This window comes from Harpegnathos saltator, unplaced genomic scaffold, assembly GCF_003227715.2.
Source record: "Harpegnathos saltator strain DR-91 unplaced genomic scaffold, Hsal_v8.6 scaffold58, whole genome shotgun sequence".
NCBI lineage: Eukaryota > Metazoa > Arthropoda > Insecta > Hymenoptera > Formicidae > Harpegnathos > Harpegnathos saltator.
This window is the reverse complement of record NW_020230404.1, coordinates 743,923-761,076: the sequence shown is the minus strand read 5'-3', so window position 1 is coordinate 761,076 and position 17,154 is coordinate 743,923. Positions and strand designations below refer to the sequence as shown.

At 44.1% G+C, this 17,154-nt stretch overlaps 1 protein-coding gene across 46 annotated transcripts in view; it reads right to left on the bottom strand.

The window, feature by feature from the left end:
* LOC105183462 (longitudinals lacking protein, isoforms A/B/D/L) overlaps positions 1 to 17,154 on the bottom strand; it is a 207,640-nt gene that overhangs the window by 150,164 nt on the left and 40,322 nt on the right. For 3 of the 46 annotated variants that reach the window (XM_011141584.3, XM_011141583.3, XM_025303829.1), the window contains exons 7-8: positions 12,496 to 12,987; positions 10,033 to 10,737 (exon numbers count right to left, since the gene is read on the bottom strand). The exons of 37 other annotated variants lie outside the window; for them this stretch is intronic. In XM_011141584.3, the coding sequence (XP_011139886.1) occupies positions 10,457 to 10,737; positions 12,496 to 12,987 (773 nt within the window). In that variant the 3' untranslated portion in view covers positions 10,033 to 10,456. Of the gene's footprint in view, positions 1 to 419; positions 692 to 3,200; positions 3,544 to 4,147; positions 5,864 to 8,513; positions 9,005 to 10,032; positions 10,738 to 12,495; positions 12,988 to 14,802; positions 16,209 to 17,154 lie in introns of those variants that run through there. 6 more of the 46 variants (XM_025303838.1, XM_011141602.3, XM_025303831.1 and 3 more) reach the window with 6 other exon arrangements.

Sequence of the window (17,154 nt, the reverse complement as noted above, 5' to 3'; positions counted from 1 at the left end):
AGTGACCCGTCTCCCGAAACGTCGCGTAGATATCTCGCTCGTATGATCGCGCTCTACGGAGAGCTTGAGACTGCCATGTACTGTTTCTATTGGCAAACTCGACTTTAGCTATTAATTTTGTAATATCAGTCATAAAAAAATGGGTAGATTTCTTGATTACTTGTTATCTTGGTAATCGATCAGCTGATCAATTACGAAAAGTATCTAGGTTAGTTCTCTCAAGGCCTACCGACCTTATAACTAAAATCAAACTTTCCGAAAGCAATTTCGGAACAGGCCCACGTATTGTTCCGTCGCTTCACTCGCGCCTTCGGCCTGGCATGTCCGAGACGATTTTATCCAACGCGTGCTCATTCACGCGTTACGTGCCGCTGCGAGTCAACCATGGAGTCGATCACGTGAACGTTGCAGCCGGGGTGAACATTGCGGATGTACTAGCGGATATATTTCATGGACTTGCGGTTCGGGGTCGTCTTGTGGTAGTAACAATAATAGTAGGGGCAGTGGAACCTCCGCGGCCGCCTGCAGAACCTGAGGTGCATCTGCAGGTTGATCTTGAGGCCGAAGACGCTGCCGCATTTCGGGCAGGGATACGTCGAAAGCTCACCCTTTACGGGCTCGCGTTGCAGTGTGTGCAGATTCGACGCGTCCTCGCCGAAGGCGAACAGCAGTGCGGAGGGAAGGGTTTCGTCTGCAAGCAGAAGAGAGGAGTGCGTGAGGAGCGACGGTGTTCGATTCGGTCGCGATGTGACTCTCTCTCCCTCTCTCTCACACACACACACACACACACACACTCTCTCTCTCTCTCTCTCTCTCTCTCTCTCTCTCTCTCTCTGCCTCTCTATCTATCTCTTGTAAACGGCTGATCGCCGACAACATATGCGAGAGGTGTTGGAAGAAAATCGTTATAATCAGGATCAAGCACATACGTCTTAGAGGAAGATGGTGTCTCTACTCTGACGGACTTGCGATGCAAAGCTGCCTGGTCCGCGTTAGTTGAGAACACATGGAGACAATCGGCAGCCTCCACGACGTAGCACAACCTCGCATGAGAGATTGTCGGAGTCGTTACGTTGTTGAGGAGCGGCCTGTTCTGTGTAACTTTGCGCGACAATGTCGTTGCCGTTACGTCGCCGCGCAACGACACACGGAATGATCACAATACTGTCGATGGAAGTCACAGAGTCTACTGCGGACTTACCCTGCGACTTTTCACGAAAGCGTCGATATCGTTACATCGTCGTGGATCGAGTGGATCTGATATTCGTCTCTGCGACGTGACGTGACGACGCTGTCGTTAAGTCCTCGGCTGTTAACAACGAAAATACCCGCGGGTAAAAGTTGCCCAAACTTGCTGATGAAAATATCCGCGCATTGGAAAGACAAAAATACTTCTAACGGAGCAATTGGAATATCCTTTCCACCGATATTTCCGCCATGAAAAATTTAGGTCACTTTTTTTCCCACGAAAAGAAAAGTAACCTAAACTGTTGATGACGGAAATATGTGCTTTCCGACAAGAAAAATTATCCAAATTGTTGATGGCAGAAATCGCTCATTCAAAGAAGAAAAATACTTCTAATTGGACAATTGGAATATCCTTCCCACGGATATTTCTGTCATCAACAGTTTGGACCACTTTCTTTATCGCGACAAGAAAAATTGCCTAAATTGTTGATGTCAAAAATATCCGCGCATTCTAACAAGAAAAATACTTCTAACAAAGTAATTGGAATATCCGCGCATTCCAACAAAAACAAAATACTTCTAAGAGAGCAATTGGAATATCCTTTCCGCGGATATTTCCGTCGTGAAAAATTTGAGATACTTTTCTTACCGTGGAAAGAAAACTGGCTCAAACTGTTGATGACGGAAATATCCGCTCATTCGAAAAATGAAAAATATTTCTAACGGAGCAATTGAAGTATCCTTTCTGTGGATTTTTTCATCATCCACAGTTTCAACCACTTTTCTTGCCGCAGCAAGAAAAGTGGCCCAAACTGTTGATGACGAAAATATCTGCGCATTTCAATAAGAAAAATACTACTAACGGAGCAATTGGGGGATATTCTTCCCGCAGATATTTCCGCCATCAATAGTTTAGGCCACTTTTCTTGCCGCAGCAAGAAAAGTGGCCCAATCTGTTGATGATGAAAATATCCGCGTATTGGAAAAACAAAAATGCTTCTAACGAAGCAACCTTCCCACGGATATTTCCGTCACCAACAGCTAAAAAGCTAACAGTCGTAGGGCAAGCCTGTCGTGACTGTTGGTGGCGAGAACGGGCGCTGATCAAGTCGCTGATGGACGGTACCGGGAGGAAAACGGCACGTTGCGTGCGAACAGGCGAACGGGCTACCCGTCACTCCTTCTTCAGATCGATACACCAAACCAACTCGCCCCGGTGTTTGCAACGCACGTGCTTGTAAAGATTCGATATCAGTTTCGAGCGTTGGTTACAGTAAGGACACTGGAACCTCGGTGGCTGACCGCACAGGTAGATCATATGCTCCCGCAGTCCTTTCCGTCTGAGAAAGACACTCGTGCACTGCGGACAGCGCAGTGACTGACCGCTCGGCTTGCCGCTGAGCCTGGAAACTGAAAATACAAGGTACTCAATCCGAGGATCATGGCTGAACACGCGCGCGGTTATCGTCGGTCGAGTACTCGGCCCGACGACGGAGAAAGCTCCATAAGCTTCTCAAGCTCCGATGCTTCCGCATTCAACGTCTTCAACAAACGTGTCGAGGAACGCGATCGGACGTGCAGAAGTGGGCGAGCTGGTCGAAAATCGACGGGTGACTCTAAATAAAAGCAGTCACCCGGTTCGGAGGAGGAGGGAGAGAGTCCAGCTCGAGAGAAGAGCGGACCCAAGTGTGTTCTTTTCCGCGCGCTTCCGGTTGTTTACAATCGCGTCGTTGAAAGAACGTTTAAACGTCACTTCACTTGTAATTACGTGTTAAATTGCGGCAAGATATAAAGTCATAATCACTCAACAAGATATAGCTCAATTGCGTACGAAATTTGGTAACTCTACACGTTTAAACACGCGCGCTGACTGACGTGATTGGAAGCGACCAGAAGCGTGTAAAAGGAGTTCAGCCGGAATCACACACTCGGTAACACAGGTCGATCGCTCGTTAGGTCAATGGTCACGATCGTGTTGTCGTGTGTGAGCGTGGTCTAACGGGACACTGAGATTCATGAAGATGGCATACTTTATTAAACACAATCATCGATTGACACGAGGGGCGTAGATAAAATTGGACATATGCCGAGTGTCTTGCACGTAAACGGCGCAGTTCTTGTGCTTCCTCCGTATGTGCTGCTGCACGTTCGAGGTCTTCTTCGACAGCAGGTCGCAGTACGGGCACTTAAAGCGCGGCGGTTGGCCGCACTCGTATCGCAGGTGCGTCGTCAGGCTGCCCTTCTTGTTGTAGACGCTCGCGCAATTGCCGCAGGGGAAGCGCTTGTTGAATATATTGTTCTTGCGCCGGAAACGGCCGGCCGCGTCTTTCAGCGATCTGAAGGACGCACAAAAACCTGGAAACAAAAGTCACAGTGTCAGAGAGGGTGCCGCGCGCGACTGGTTGCGAGAGACTCTCTTCGCTCGGCTTGTTATTATCGTTCATGCAAGCTTCTCACGGTCAGCGGTTATTATTGCTGGATACAGATTAACAGATTGTATTAATTGTAACAGTCAGCTGGATGTGTGTGACGGGCACCCTCGGGCGGCGGGCAAACGGAAGTATAGGATGCGTCGAGAAAGTCAAGTGAACAGAAAAGAAAGCTCAATTGTTACATCGAGTCGTGCAATGTCGCTTGGCTCTACTATTCTCCTGGGAACGGTATCTCTCCCCAGGTGGAAACAGTCGCGCTTCCCACTTGTATGCTCCGTGTCCAACATCTGATCTTGTTTGCCTTCGACAGATCTTTCATCTCTGAAAAGCAATTAGTATACCATGTCTTCGCATGACACAGCGAGAAGCACGGGAAGAAAAGCGATATTTCTGCTGGAAAAGATGATTTATGTACAGACTTGAAGATCATTGTTTTTGAAGGGAAACGTCGTGAAAAGGAAATCGGTATCTTTGGTCACAAGAGTGGACGTCATGAGGCGGAGCACCGTGGGAGTCGAATGTGGGCATTTTCCTTTTCTTTCGATTTTCTTTCGAAGAGCGTTTATTCCTTAGGTTATTTCGGTAACAGATTCTAAACAAGTATAAACGCGTAAATACCTCCGCAAGGAGCAACGCAGTGAGACTTCAGGATTAGTGACTTTGACTTGAATCACGCTTATCGTTCGAGCGAGTGTCGTGTAAATTATTCGCCGTGGTAAATCAAGGTTGTGACATGTTGGATATAGCATACGTATCAATATATATATATATATATATATATATATATATGTGTGTGTGGGTGTGTGTATATATTGAGCATTAATATACACCAACATATTAGTTAATATGTTAATACATATTAACGTATATCATGATATATACATTAAAATACCCGTTCTCGCGGATCGCAGGAGACCATCCTCTCAACATCAGTTAATGCACATCGAGAGATAAAGATGCCTCTACACGAATTATCTCTCTAACCTTACGACCGGACTTCGCACGGAACGTCCTCGTCCGCGGAGGAGTCCGTCCAAGCATGACCCGTACACCGCAGTCTGTCTGGACAAAACGATAACAATAACACAGCACTATCCTACGCGAAACCGTGTCGGTGCCTGTACAAATAATCCTGCTACTTTCAGAGCGAACAACTCAATCCGTGCGCGTCCTATATGCGTTTTCTTCAGCAACGCATCCGGCGCGAAACTGAGCGGTGGCGGATCTCGCGGGGGAGGAAGGGGTGCGACCACGACAGAGCAGCAGATCTCACACGCCAACGTGTTCGTCCGACGAACTGGATATGCGTCACGGGCTGTCGAGACGTAACGCGTCTCTGAACCGATGGTAGAAAATTATTGCTCGCAGTGAATGGCGCCAAGCCGCCGCTTGACGTCGGGTATCGTCAAGTTGCAATTCGCGTTCGCGAAGAGAAGGACAACGAGGGCACACGCGCCCACGAGAGACCACTAAGTCTTATTCACGATGGCTCTTTGCTTGCTGTTCCCTTCTCTTCACCTGCTTTCGACTGAAACCTTGTGTCTCGAGACGGAAAGAGAGATAAGGAAGAAGGAAGAAACAGGAAGCAAAGAGCACATTGTAGATCAGTCTTCCTTCCTACCGTCTGAAAAATCTACTCGCGCGAGTCGTCGCTTCAAGTTTGTTGTCCGGGCTATCTTCTTATTGATCACGCCATAGGGACCGGTATGAAGCTCCAGCTCGGTTCCAGCCACCGTCGGGGCGAAAACATCCTTCGTCGTCGCCTCCTCTTCAGTAGTGGACTCTCGACAGCTGCTTGTAGAGATCGATGATCTGCAGCTTCTCGTCCTTGTGCATTCGGCGCACGTGCACATACATGTTCGACGAGAACTTGGCCTTCTTCGTGCAGTAGGGGCACTGGTAGCGCGGCTCTTTGCCGCACTGGAACTGGCAGTGGGTCTTCATATCGGAGAGTCTAGTGTAACCGCTGTTGCACCTCGGACAGTGGAACTTCTTCCTCGCGTTCTGGATGGCCATGCTGTCCGGCCAGCGAGCCGTGGCGATCGGCGCCGCGGTTCGTTGAGGATGGCCGGAGTCGACGTACATGTAGGAGGAATCCTCCTTCGCCTTCTTCATGACGTCCAGCGCGTCTCTTCGCGGCTGATAGCTGTCGGCGGGCACACCCCCGCCGCCGCCGCCGCCGCCGCCGCCTGGCACTACCTCCGGGTGTACGTAAGACGAGTGCATCTGACCGTAAAGCGAATCTAGAAAAAGAATCCAAGTGCGAGCAAACAGTTAGTGGCGGCTAGCGAGAAACGCCGAGGTCAGTCTAAGTCACGACATCGGGCACAGGGATAAACAGTTTCGTCCATGCTCTTCGGTCATCTACACGAGCGACTTGCCGGGTACCGGGTCGCAACAGACACTCATATACATACATGGCATACGTACTAGAGGTCGCAGGAGCCAAAATGAAAACACGCGTTTCACGCGCGTTTTCCGGACCGATTCCAACCTGAAAATCCACGCGGGTCGATGCAGTCGGGCTAGCTTGTTGGCTTGTCTCGTTTATTCGTATGATACATAATTGCACATATGGTTAGAAACAAATGAATGGCTAATGAAAAAACATTCTGTGCGGATCCCTCGTGGTCTGCTGTGAATCTTCCGGACGTTCGTCATCGTCGACGATGTTGAAGAGTGATTGACTTTTGAGCTACCTGATTTGCATATCAATTTGCACTCCTGTTGCATGTGGATAATTGAAGGATACAGTGAACAACGCGATACTGACACGAAACATTGATTAAAAGACAAACAGACGTCTTCCAAGAATCTTCTTAATTTTCGTGAAATATTTTTTCACAAAATAAATCGCACGTACATGACACATATACGTGATTTAAAGTAAAAAGTAAAAATACCAATGTCCGAACACGTAGCTAGTTCTGGATATTCTTCACGTTTTGGCCTTGAAGTTGGAACATCTAAACTTTCAACACATGGAAAGTATGCATATACAGGATGCCCCGATCTTTTGGAAACGGAAACTTGTGAAGATTAATCAGATCTGACCTGAGAAGAAAAGTCAAGTACCATTTCACAAATAGTACGCAAATTTTCAAATTATCAATTAAAAGAGCTTCTAGATGTGGTCATTTCCGATCATTAATATCTTAATAATTATTGCAGTTTTTGCAAAAGAGTACGTGACTTTTCTTCTCAGTTTGATCTGATTAATCTTCACAACTTTTCGTTTCTAAAAGATCCCGGACACCATACATATACATATATATTTTTCTTTTAATATTTTCAAAATTTCACAATATTCGGTTCAATTCAAATAATATTCAAAAAGAATATATTATGAATTTTAAATATTAATATATTAATATAATAATAACAATAATATGAATATTGTAAATGTTGAATACTAATGTATCAAATATTGATTACAATATTACATTATAAATGTATCTGAATATTAATAATATTAATTGCAATATTAATTATAAATATATCTGAATATTAATATTATATTTAAAATTCACAATATTCACTTTGGATTCATTTAATAGATCCAGTGCAGTGCAAATATGTCTAGTAAATATACATATACAGGGTTAGGCACCTAAAACGGGCCACCTGAATAACTTTAAAAGTATGCAAGGTAGAAAAAAATGTCAAGTACAGAAGTTGTAAGATTTGAAGTGAATCGCATAGCAATACTAATATGACTTTAACCCTCTATAGGTCCGTGTAACTTTCAGGTCACATGCTAATATATCGACATTTTACCAAATAATTTTAGTTTTTTCACAAGATGACGTATACGTCTTAATTATATAATGTCTCTGAGATAACCAATAACAATATAAATAACAATAATAACAATAATAACAATAATAACAATAATAGCAATATAAATTGTTTAAACTGGCAAATCTGCATATATAGGTTTATAATTGTTGATTTTCCGTTCCATAAATTTTTTTATATTTAAAACAAAAATTCGGCCCATAGAAGGTTAATAACAGCATCATCAAGGTTACGAGAAGGTCAACTTGAATTTTTTTAATGAAAACTCCCATTTTTTATTATATCATCTTTTCCTACCAATTAATCTAAACAACTTTTAATTAACTTAAATAACTTTTGTCTGAAATATTTTATTTGCCTAATATTTTTTTTGAGATATTTAAGAAAAACTTGAAAACTTTTTCAATTTGGCTTACGATATATCGATAACTATTTCTAAGTTTGTCTTTAAATTGTGTTTGATTTTGAAATTTCTTGAAAAGTCATCAAGTTAACAAAAGTTAGGGCGCTATTGTAACAACATATTCTTGAAACTGAATACAGTAAAAAGGTCTAGTATCACTTTTTGTTCCGACAAATAGTCACCGAGATATCGCAAGCTAAATCTTGAAAAATGTTCTGTAATATTATACATAAATATCTTGAAAAATATTAGGCAAATAAAAAGATATTTCAAACAAAAGTTGTTCAAACTGATTGGTAGAAAGACATAATTAATAATAAAAAAATAGGATTTCCATGTAGAAAATTTAAAGTCTCCGCGATTTTGATGACGCTGTTCAAGATCATACTAGCATTGCTACGTGATGCGTCACTTAAAACTTTACAATTGCTATATTTGATATTTTTTATCTCGCTTCATTCTATATACATACACGCTGTGTACACGTATTCAATGTTGAAAGCTTAAACCTTCGTTGTTGTCGTAGTAGATCAAAATAATAAAAATGTCCAGAATTGGATACGTATTCCGATAATTTTACGTTAAACGATTAAAGGTGGGGAACCTTGAAGAACTTAAACATGAATACAGCAGCGTAATAAAATCAGATTTGAAGTCTCTCCTAACTAGGAACTCGAGGCAACACGCTCTCCAGCAGCAGCATCGTCTCACTGGAGCAAGTTCGAGAACTGCTTGTCCAAGTCTATTATGTATATCGGCAGGTCGTTGTGCATGCTGCGCACGTGAGCGTACATATTGGACGACACCTTAGCGCGTTTACGGCAGTAGGGACATTGGAACTTCGGCTCCTGCCCGCACTGGAAACGCACATGCTTCTTCATGTCGCCCAGATACTTGTAGCTATTGCTGCACTTCGGACACCGATAACGTCGCTGTGAGTTGTCCCGTTGCGGCAGCTGCTGCTGTTGCTGCTTCGTCGCCGCCGCACCTTCAGGATACCAATCGCCGAACGCGTTGGGCGGGACGCCCGTTGAGTGGACGGAGTCGTTCCCGAAGTCGTCCCCGGCGTCGTAACTTTGCGACGAGGCAGCCTGAAAGGCGAGATGCTGCTCCAACGACAAGGCGCCGAGATAGTTATCCTGTTGTTGTTGTTGCTGCTTCTCATGTTGGTACTGCACAAGCCCTGCAACAAGAAAGTAACCCCACGACGATAAAACGCGGTGAACTTTGCCCACGGGACATGGTGGGTATTACAGGAATAATAGGAACGCCGTTCCCTAACTCGCCCGACGACTTCGCACATGCAGCCATCACGAAGTGCGACCGCGGCCTTTGGCCTTTGGCTCGTGAAGAGATCTCGCGGAGATCTCGTTCCTCGAGGTCTCGATACAATTTACTCGCCACCGTCGGTGACATTAATTGGTGCGACAGTAACGGGCACTTACGAGCGATCGCCGACTGCGATCGGAATTACTGGAAACATGAACGAGAAGTCCGCAACCGACTCCGCAGGAAAGAAGAACACGATGTACCTATTCGGTGAACCACAGACAATACGGTGGCAGTCCAACTAGAATTTTCCGGCAGGAAAGGACAGAGTCCCAGTAACGTATAAATCTTAACATTGTTATATTATAATGTTATATTAAGAATGCGAATATTTTTGGGCTACACTGAGACATAAAATGAAATATATAGCGAGAGAGAGAGAGAGAGAGAGAAGCGCACACATATATACACATACACAAATTTCGTATTGTTTAATGCCAAAATTATTAGAGGAGAAACGTGTTCCTTTTCTCTCAAATCAACGTCAAGCAGTTTTCATCGTCAAGCTTTATCGCGTTTATGCTGTAAAAGTAACTTGAACTTATTAATCCTCCTCATTAATGACTCCTCCGGCGGCCCGCCTCGTGCGTCGACCAACGTTGACGGCCATCAAGGCGAGACACACATGCATAGCTCTGCTGCAGAAATATTTAGTCATTAAATATGACCACGCACGCACGAGAATGTACGAAGAGTCGAGGTGATGTAGCTTGGTTTATGAATCGACGGAAGTCGCGATGTAAAATTGCATCAGTCGGATAATTAAAAAAGCGCTCGCGCGTGCCGCGCTCAAGTCACGGGATATAAGCACACAGCGTGTTAATTTTAATTTCAGCATTTATTACACAACACTTAGGACAGACGTATAGAAAAATAACCAAGTCGAAAGCATCGGTTATATGTTTATTGGGGATAATAATAGTATCAGTTGTATCATATATACCAAGTGTTCATCAAACTGTCAATGATGAAGTCTGAACTGTCATGGAAAATCTGACAGGATCTTCTCTCTCGCAAGCTCTAGGTCGGTACAAACGTGTCCGAACTCGGTAATATGTATACAACACGGTAAGAAAAAGCGAAAATAAGATATACGCCCCGTGTACAAGGAGGATTCAAGGTTGTGCTTTCGCACCGTATAAGGATGCAATTTATTGCACGTACAAAAGTACTCGCGCTGGCGGAAACATCCGGAGCAACATCGGCCGATCGGGAGCAACGACCGGAAGCCCACTTCTGCCCGCTCGGGGAGTTCTTGTTGTACATCGAGGACTCGATAAGACAATGAAGCCTCCCGCCTGCCCGCTTATCTCCCGCTCATCGTGCGGAAATTGGGATCACGGCCGCAGCCGAACAACAGGTGCCTCTTCAGATTGCCGGGTTTCGTGTAACTCAAGTCGCAATGCGGACAATTGTACGTGGGGAACGACAGGATGGTCTCCACGTTCCACCGTGCATTCGGATGGGCTCGTTCTCGCGCGACGTGACAGTACAGTCGGTGCTGCTGCAGAAACTGCTCGCTGGGGAAATCGAGATTGCATCGTTTGCACTTGTAGGCATAGACTGTCACCTTCATCAGCTCGCTGCCTGAAACGGAGAGAAACAAGGATATTGGTCAACCGAGTTGGGTTGACGGCTGCAGAGCGAAAGCGAGAGCGAGAGCGACAGCGAGAGCGAGAGCGAGAGCGAGAGCGAGAGCGAGAGCGAGAGCGAGAGCGAGAGCGAGAGCGAGAGAGAGAGAGAGAGAGAGAGAGAGAGAGAGAGAGAGAGAGAAAGAAAGAGAGATAGGGAGCTTACGTGTTCGATAATAACTTGACTTGACCGTTTAAGAAGAAGAAGCACGGGCGAGTAAGTGAAAGTTAACGTGAAAGTATATTGTAGCAAATTTATTCGTAAAGAGCAACCTTTAATACGACTTTTCCTTAATAAAAATTTGTCGCGCGATTATAAGCGGGTGTGACACAACGCATACATACACACGGATACAATCCGCCGCGTGTGCTTCCGTTAACGAAAGGCTTATGAAAAGGGGACTTAGATCGGTAGAAAGTTCGACCTAAGGTCAACAAGTGAATAGATTTATTATCATGCGTTTATATAGCCGTACAACTTCACTCGGCGGTTATCCGAGATGATCTCTCTCTGAAACTATCATTAAATTTCTATTAAGGAAAAGTCTATTCCGTGAGAATCTACCAAGTTTTTCGTCTCAACGATATTTTACGGGATATTCAATTTCTAAGTTGCATCTAACGCGATAAATGCTGATAATACTGCAAAATCGACGTGAACACGCACGATCGTAAACTTCTCGATCGTCGATATCATGAATTTATCTTTCTGTAACGCACGTATAAAAATAATCTTAACGATAGAGCTTACGAAATGTAACAACTGCGTGTAAAATAAGATTATCGTTTACTGAAGATCGTGTGTGTGCGGAGATGTGTACATAAATTGGAAAATTTTATCAATCGGCATAACACGAAACAATGAAAATAAAACGACATATGCACAGATTATAATGAGAAACCAATAGAAAATCACATACACACGCGCACGCGCAAACAAAAATTATAATGGCACAATCTAACGTTAAAGCATAATCTGACTGAATCGCAACGACGTGTCCTCAGTTCTTCCTACATCGATATGTATAGGGGAGCAAAGTTTGATCACGATCTGTGCAACATTGAGACTCGCTAATCAGGCAACACACCCGTGACATCAGTTGAAATTCAATAATTTATATAATCCTGATATACATTGGACGAAAGTTCCGCATACATGAGAAGAATTTGTGTCCACTGTGTCACAGAAAAAAAAAAAGGACAAATGCTGAATACATTAATGATCGTTAACCGGCAAAATTGAAGAACACGCGAATCGCGAGCGGGATTGATAGCATTTTTGTCTCCTCCTCCTCCCAGAACGAAAATAAAATTCAAATTCCGAACGAGATGATATAAAATAAAATAAAATAAAAAAGAAAAGGGCGAAAGATGTAAATCGAACGAAAGTGAGTGCAACGTCCTCCCGAGCGGACGTCACTCGCTACAAAGCGACAAGAGCGACGTTTTTCTTTCGCGATTCGTTACAGCTCGTCGCTGGAATCGTTGACGAAGAGCTCGTCTTCGTCCGTCTTCGCTAATTCGCGCTTTGCTTTAAAATCGCGCCGTTTGTTCACGCAATGATCCCGTTTGTGACGGTCCGTTATGACACTTCCTTTCATAGTCGTGAAACAATCCGGACACTGGACAGTTTTCTGACACTCGTGCCTCTGATGATAACGCAGGCCTTTCGATTGCGAGTAGCACCGACCGCAGACTTCGCATCTGTACAAACCAGCTTCCTTTCTGGCCCTTGACTGCGGGTTCGACATACAGTTGGTCGTGATGTGCCTCATCAGATTGTTACGATACTCGAAGCAGTCGTTGCAATGTGGACACTTGTGGTTCTGAGCCTTTCGCTCGCGCGCCACGTTCTTCGAGTTCGTCCACGGCGAGCTCTCGTTGTCGCTGGTGTCGGTGCTGTCGCTGGTCAGGGCGACGACTTCGGCCTGATTGGCGGCGCCTTTCTTCGCCTGCGCGTTGCTAGTCGAAGCTTTGGGGCTTTGTTTCTTTGTCCCCGCGGTGCTCGTCGAAGGCATATTTCTCCTCGCGTCCGGAATGTCCGCTATGGGTCCCAGGACTCTCTTTTTCGTCTGCGCGCCGCTCGTCGTTGCGAGACATTTACCATTAATGAGATTACCGCCGCTCCCTCCTACTCCTTCCTCCGTCTCCCTTTTCTCACTTACTCCCTCCTTGCCGTTGCTCGGCTTTTTATTCGACGATTTTTCTGTAACACAATGGCAAACGTACGTTTTAGCAGGGAAACGATGGCGAGGCTGAATGGGGCAGGGCAGATGCAGACGGGAGAAAATTCCACAGCTGATTGAAGCTGTGTTAACTTGAGTGAAAAGTAAAAGAAAATGAGAAAGAGAAAGAAATAAATAAATAGAGGAAGAAAACGCGCAGCGGATGAGAACAAAAGCCACATGCAAGCCCATCATAGCCGTAAGTAGTCAAAACAGTCCAGGATAAAGAGAGAGAGATGCGGAAGACGCACCAAGAGACGCACGACGGTTGCCGTCGGGACATTTTATTACCGCAGAAATTCGCACGAGATAAACGTCCGTATGTACCTGACGTCACGAGAAAAACGTGTCGGGATCCTTCGTAGGGAGGAGAGGAAAAGAGCGCGGAAAATATATGCAAACAAATTAATAAACGAAACGTCGAAGGAGTCAAAACAAATGAATCGTAAACGAATGACTAGCCATGAAAACACATCCATAGAGACTGATATATTTTCCCTTCCATAACGTCCATCATATTCATCCGTCTAAACGACCTCCGCGAAACGCGCTGCCGAGTGAAGAATGCCGCTCTCTGTCTGGCTAGGAACAATGAATCTGAAACGAGAGAACAGCGGATCAGCGAAGAAACCGTGTCGGACGTATCGCGAGTTACCAAACTGCCTGCGTGAGTCGACAGGGACGGTCCGACTGCGAGGAAGAACGGCTCGTTGAAGAGGACGATGTCCGAAGAATCGTGGAGATGTCGAGGACTGGAGAAAAACGCAATGTCGGTGGACCGATTCGCGTACGCTCCCGCGAAAGTTCGGGCATTTATTCAACCCTCTCGGTACGAGCGTCGACTAAGCCCGTCAGCTTCCTCGTTTTGTTATCAATGAAGTGACTTATATCTCAAAATAATATTTCACTTTTTGTCAACGACGATTTTTGTACATATTATATATTATGTATATGATAACAATAAGATAACTATATGTGAGCAATAATTATTTGTATAATTATTATGCAAGTAATTATTACTTGCATAGTTATCTTAAAATTTATGTGTTTTCTTGTTATAATTTATTAATTATATACAGGATGTCCAGGATCTTTTGGAAACGAAAAATTGTGACGATTAACCAGATTAAACTGAGAAGAAAAGTGACATGTACCATTTTGTGTAAAAATCGCAATAGTTATTGAGTCATTAATTGATTGAAAATGGCCTGAAGAGGCTCTTTTGATTGATAACTTGGAAATTCGCGTGTTATTTGCGAAGTGGTAAAGAACTTTTTTGTTCAGAATGACCTAATCTACAATTATATGACGGCTATTGTGTCTAGCGATAAATATTAAACTTTGAGCCCTGAATCTCTAACCTGTCGCTAGACACAATAGCTGTCAACCATGTAATTGTAGATTAGGTCATTCTGAACAGAAAAATTCTTTGCCATTTTGCAAATAGTACCCAAATTTTCAAGTTATCAATTAAAATTTCTGGATGTGGTTCTCATTTTCAACCATTAAGAACTTAATAACTATTGCGATTTTTGCAAAATGCTACTTGGCTTTTCTTCTTAGTTTGATCTGATTAATCTTCACAATTTTTCGTTTCCAAAAGATCCCGGACATCCTGCATATATATATATATATATATTTATTTATTATAATTTATTAAAATTATTGCTTCAACAGAAGAATTAGCACATGGAAATGCTTCACACACACAAGTGCTCTCGCGTAACTATACGTGGCAAGCATCCGTTGTACCGAAAGAGTCAAAGTGGGAGTGGTCGAAAAGAAATGATCTGCGCTTTGGAAATAATCAAGTATAATTTATGTACATGTCCGTCGTAACGTATCACAATAATTCTTTGATTTGGTACTTCGATTGCTCTATGGACAATATACGCAGTTTCAGGTGCCCATTGGGTCGCGGTCTATCAGTAGAAACGACTCAACGAAAGGCTGCTCCGGAGCAAAATTTCGCGCGATATTCTCACCAATTTCTTTCTAAGGAGAATACAAATGATCGCAGAAGGACTCCGGAAAAAAGTCCGCTTGCCACTCGTCCCGGCGTGGAGAGAAAGAAAGAGAGAAAGAGAGAGTCGCTTCTTTCCTATTTGAATCCCAACAAATTCATCTGCCACGGGGCTCATCGACCCTCGATATTCACTATGTTAATTATCAAGACGCTGTTAAAATTTCCGTTAAAATCAACGAGAGTTAGTTTGAGTTAAAGCTAACCGGCCAAGACATTTCTATCGAGAGAAACTTGATTCGTCTAGGTCATTCGTTCCTTGCCTCCCGCGATGGCACTCCACTCGGTTCTTAGGCTCAAAGCAATTGGTGTGATAAGTCTAAAGCCTTTCTCTACAAGCCCAAAACTTCCGGCGGAAGACATTTCCCGCGTTAGCAGATCCAAATTTTAGGCCCAGTCCACAATGGAGTGTCGGTAAGCCTTCAGCCTTTCACTCCAAGAAACTGCAACGTAGCAAAGGTTCCTAGCAAAGGACATTTCCTTTGTCCGTGCTGCCAAAAGTCCCAATAACCTTTAATATAGTCCTAGAGATTGCGGCACTTGAAGAAACATCTTTTGGCAGGAATTACGTTACAGAATTGGGCTCAGAGCAAAAGCCTGAAAGCTTCTCAATTGCACCCACCGTGCTTCAGGATCTATCAGTGACTTTTAGGGGACACTTTTTTCTCACCAGAAATTATATTACAATCTTCGGCTTAGAGCAAAAGGTTGAAGACTTACTACACCCACTATAGCTGAGAGCTGAATCGTTAGACGTCGAACCGTTTCACGGCCGCTCGCCAAGGCTCGTTTTCGCGCGGGAGCTTGGAAAGACACAAGTCCGGCAAATACGTTAACAGAGCTGAAAGTGGCACGTGGCTCTCTGACGGTGCCTGCGCAGGCTGCTGCTGTGCAGAAACGTCTTGCCGCAGACGTTGCACTTCTGCGTGCGGCCGCATTCGTGCCTCACGTGGAAGATGAGGTGCGACTGCTTGGAGTAGCAGGCGCCGCACTGCGTGCAGGAGAACGGCCTGATCTTCTGCAACTGATGACAGGTGGAGCGCGGGTTCCAATAGCAGGAGCTCTTCTGGTGGCTCCGCAAGTGGCCGGACTGCGTGAAGCCCTTGCCGCAGTACTTGCAGCTGTACTTTCGCTTGGCGCCTTCGCCGCGCGTCGGATTGTTCGCACCTAGCTCCAACTCTGCAACACGATTTATCGACCCGTCAGTCGACGGCGTTTCACTCTCGGGACAAAACGAGTGCAATAATCACGACGGAAAGCGGACCCTCCTCTCGGGATTGGCATGAAAAACAACATATTTATTTTCGCATAACTCGTTTGCGGGTTACAGAGATGTGTTCGGCGAAAGATTCGACTCGGATCATGTGCGATCGAAGATGATTCTGAGGGATGGGCCGGCGGTATCGTGGAACTCTTTACGTTTCATCGACCTCCTCTGAACCGAGAACTATGTCCATTAAGCTCTATCGTTAACGTCTCACAAAAGAAATTTACAAGTCGAAAATAAAAATCAAATTGTCGAATATTAAGTCTTTAATATTATAAATGTTTCTTTGATAATGAAGCTTTGATATAATATTAAATAAATGACTATTAAATAACGTAATCCTTCAAATTTTTAACATTAAATGTTGAATCTTCGAAAAGCTTTATAAAGGATGAAAAAAAGATTATATTATAAAAAATGATCATCTTCTACTTGAGAAGGCACGCTAATTGACATCTCTTAAAACTGGCGTTTAATCAAACTCACTCCGATCGCAAGTGATTCGACCCATAACACAAAGCTGCAAAATGTATTGCATGCGTATAAACAAACTATAACAAACATAACTGGTAACATGATTTTAAAAGATGTGACTCTTGCAGTTGCGTGCTTGCAGCACTTGTCTACAGTAAATATATATATATATATGTATATATATATATATATATATTTACACACGCAGCGAGAAAGAAAGAAAGCACGATGCTACTTACTTTCGTAAACTTAAAACAACTTGTCGCATAATCTGGTACAAGTGCACATAAATATGTAGCGCGCGTGGTGTTGCACATTGCGAGATACAATTTAACACCTTGACGGCCACAGTAACATATTGCGCGTCACATCGTCTTCCCATCA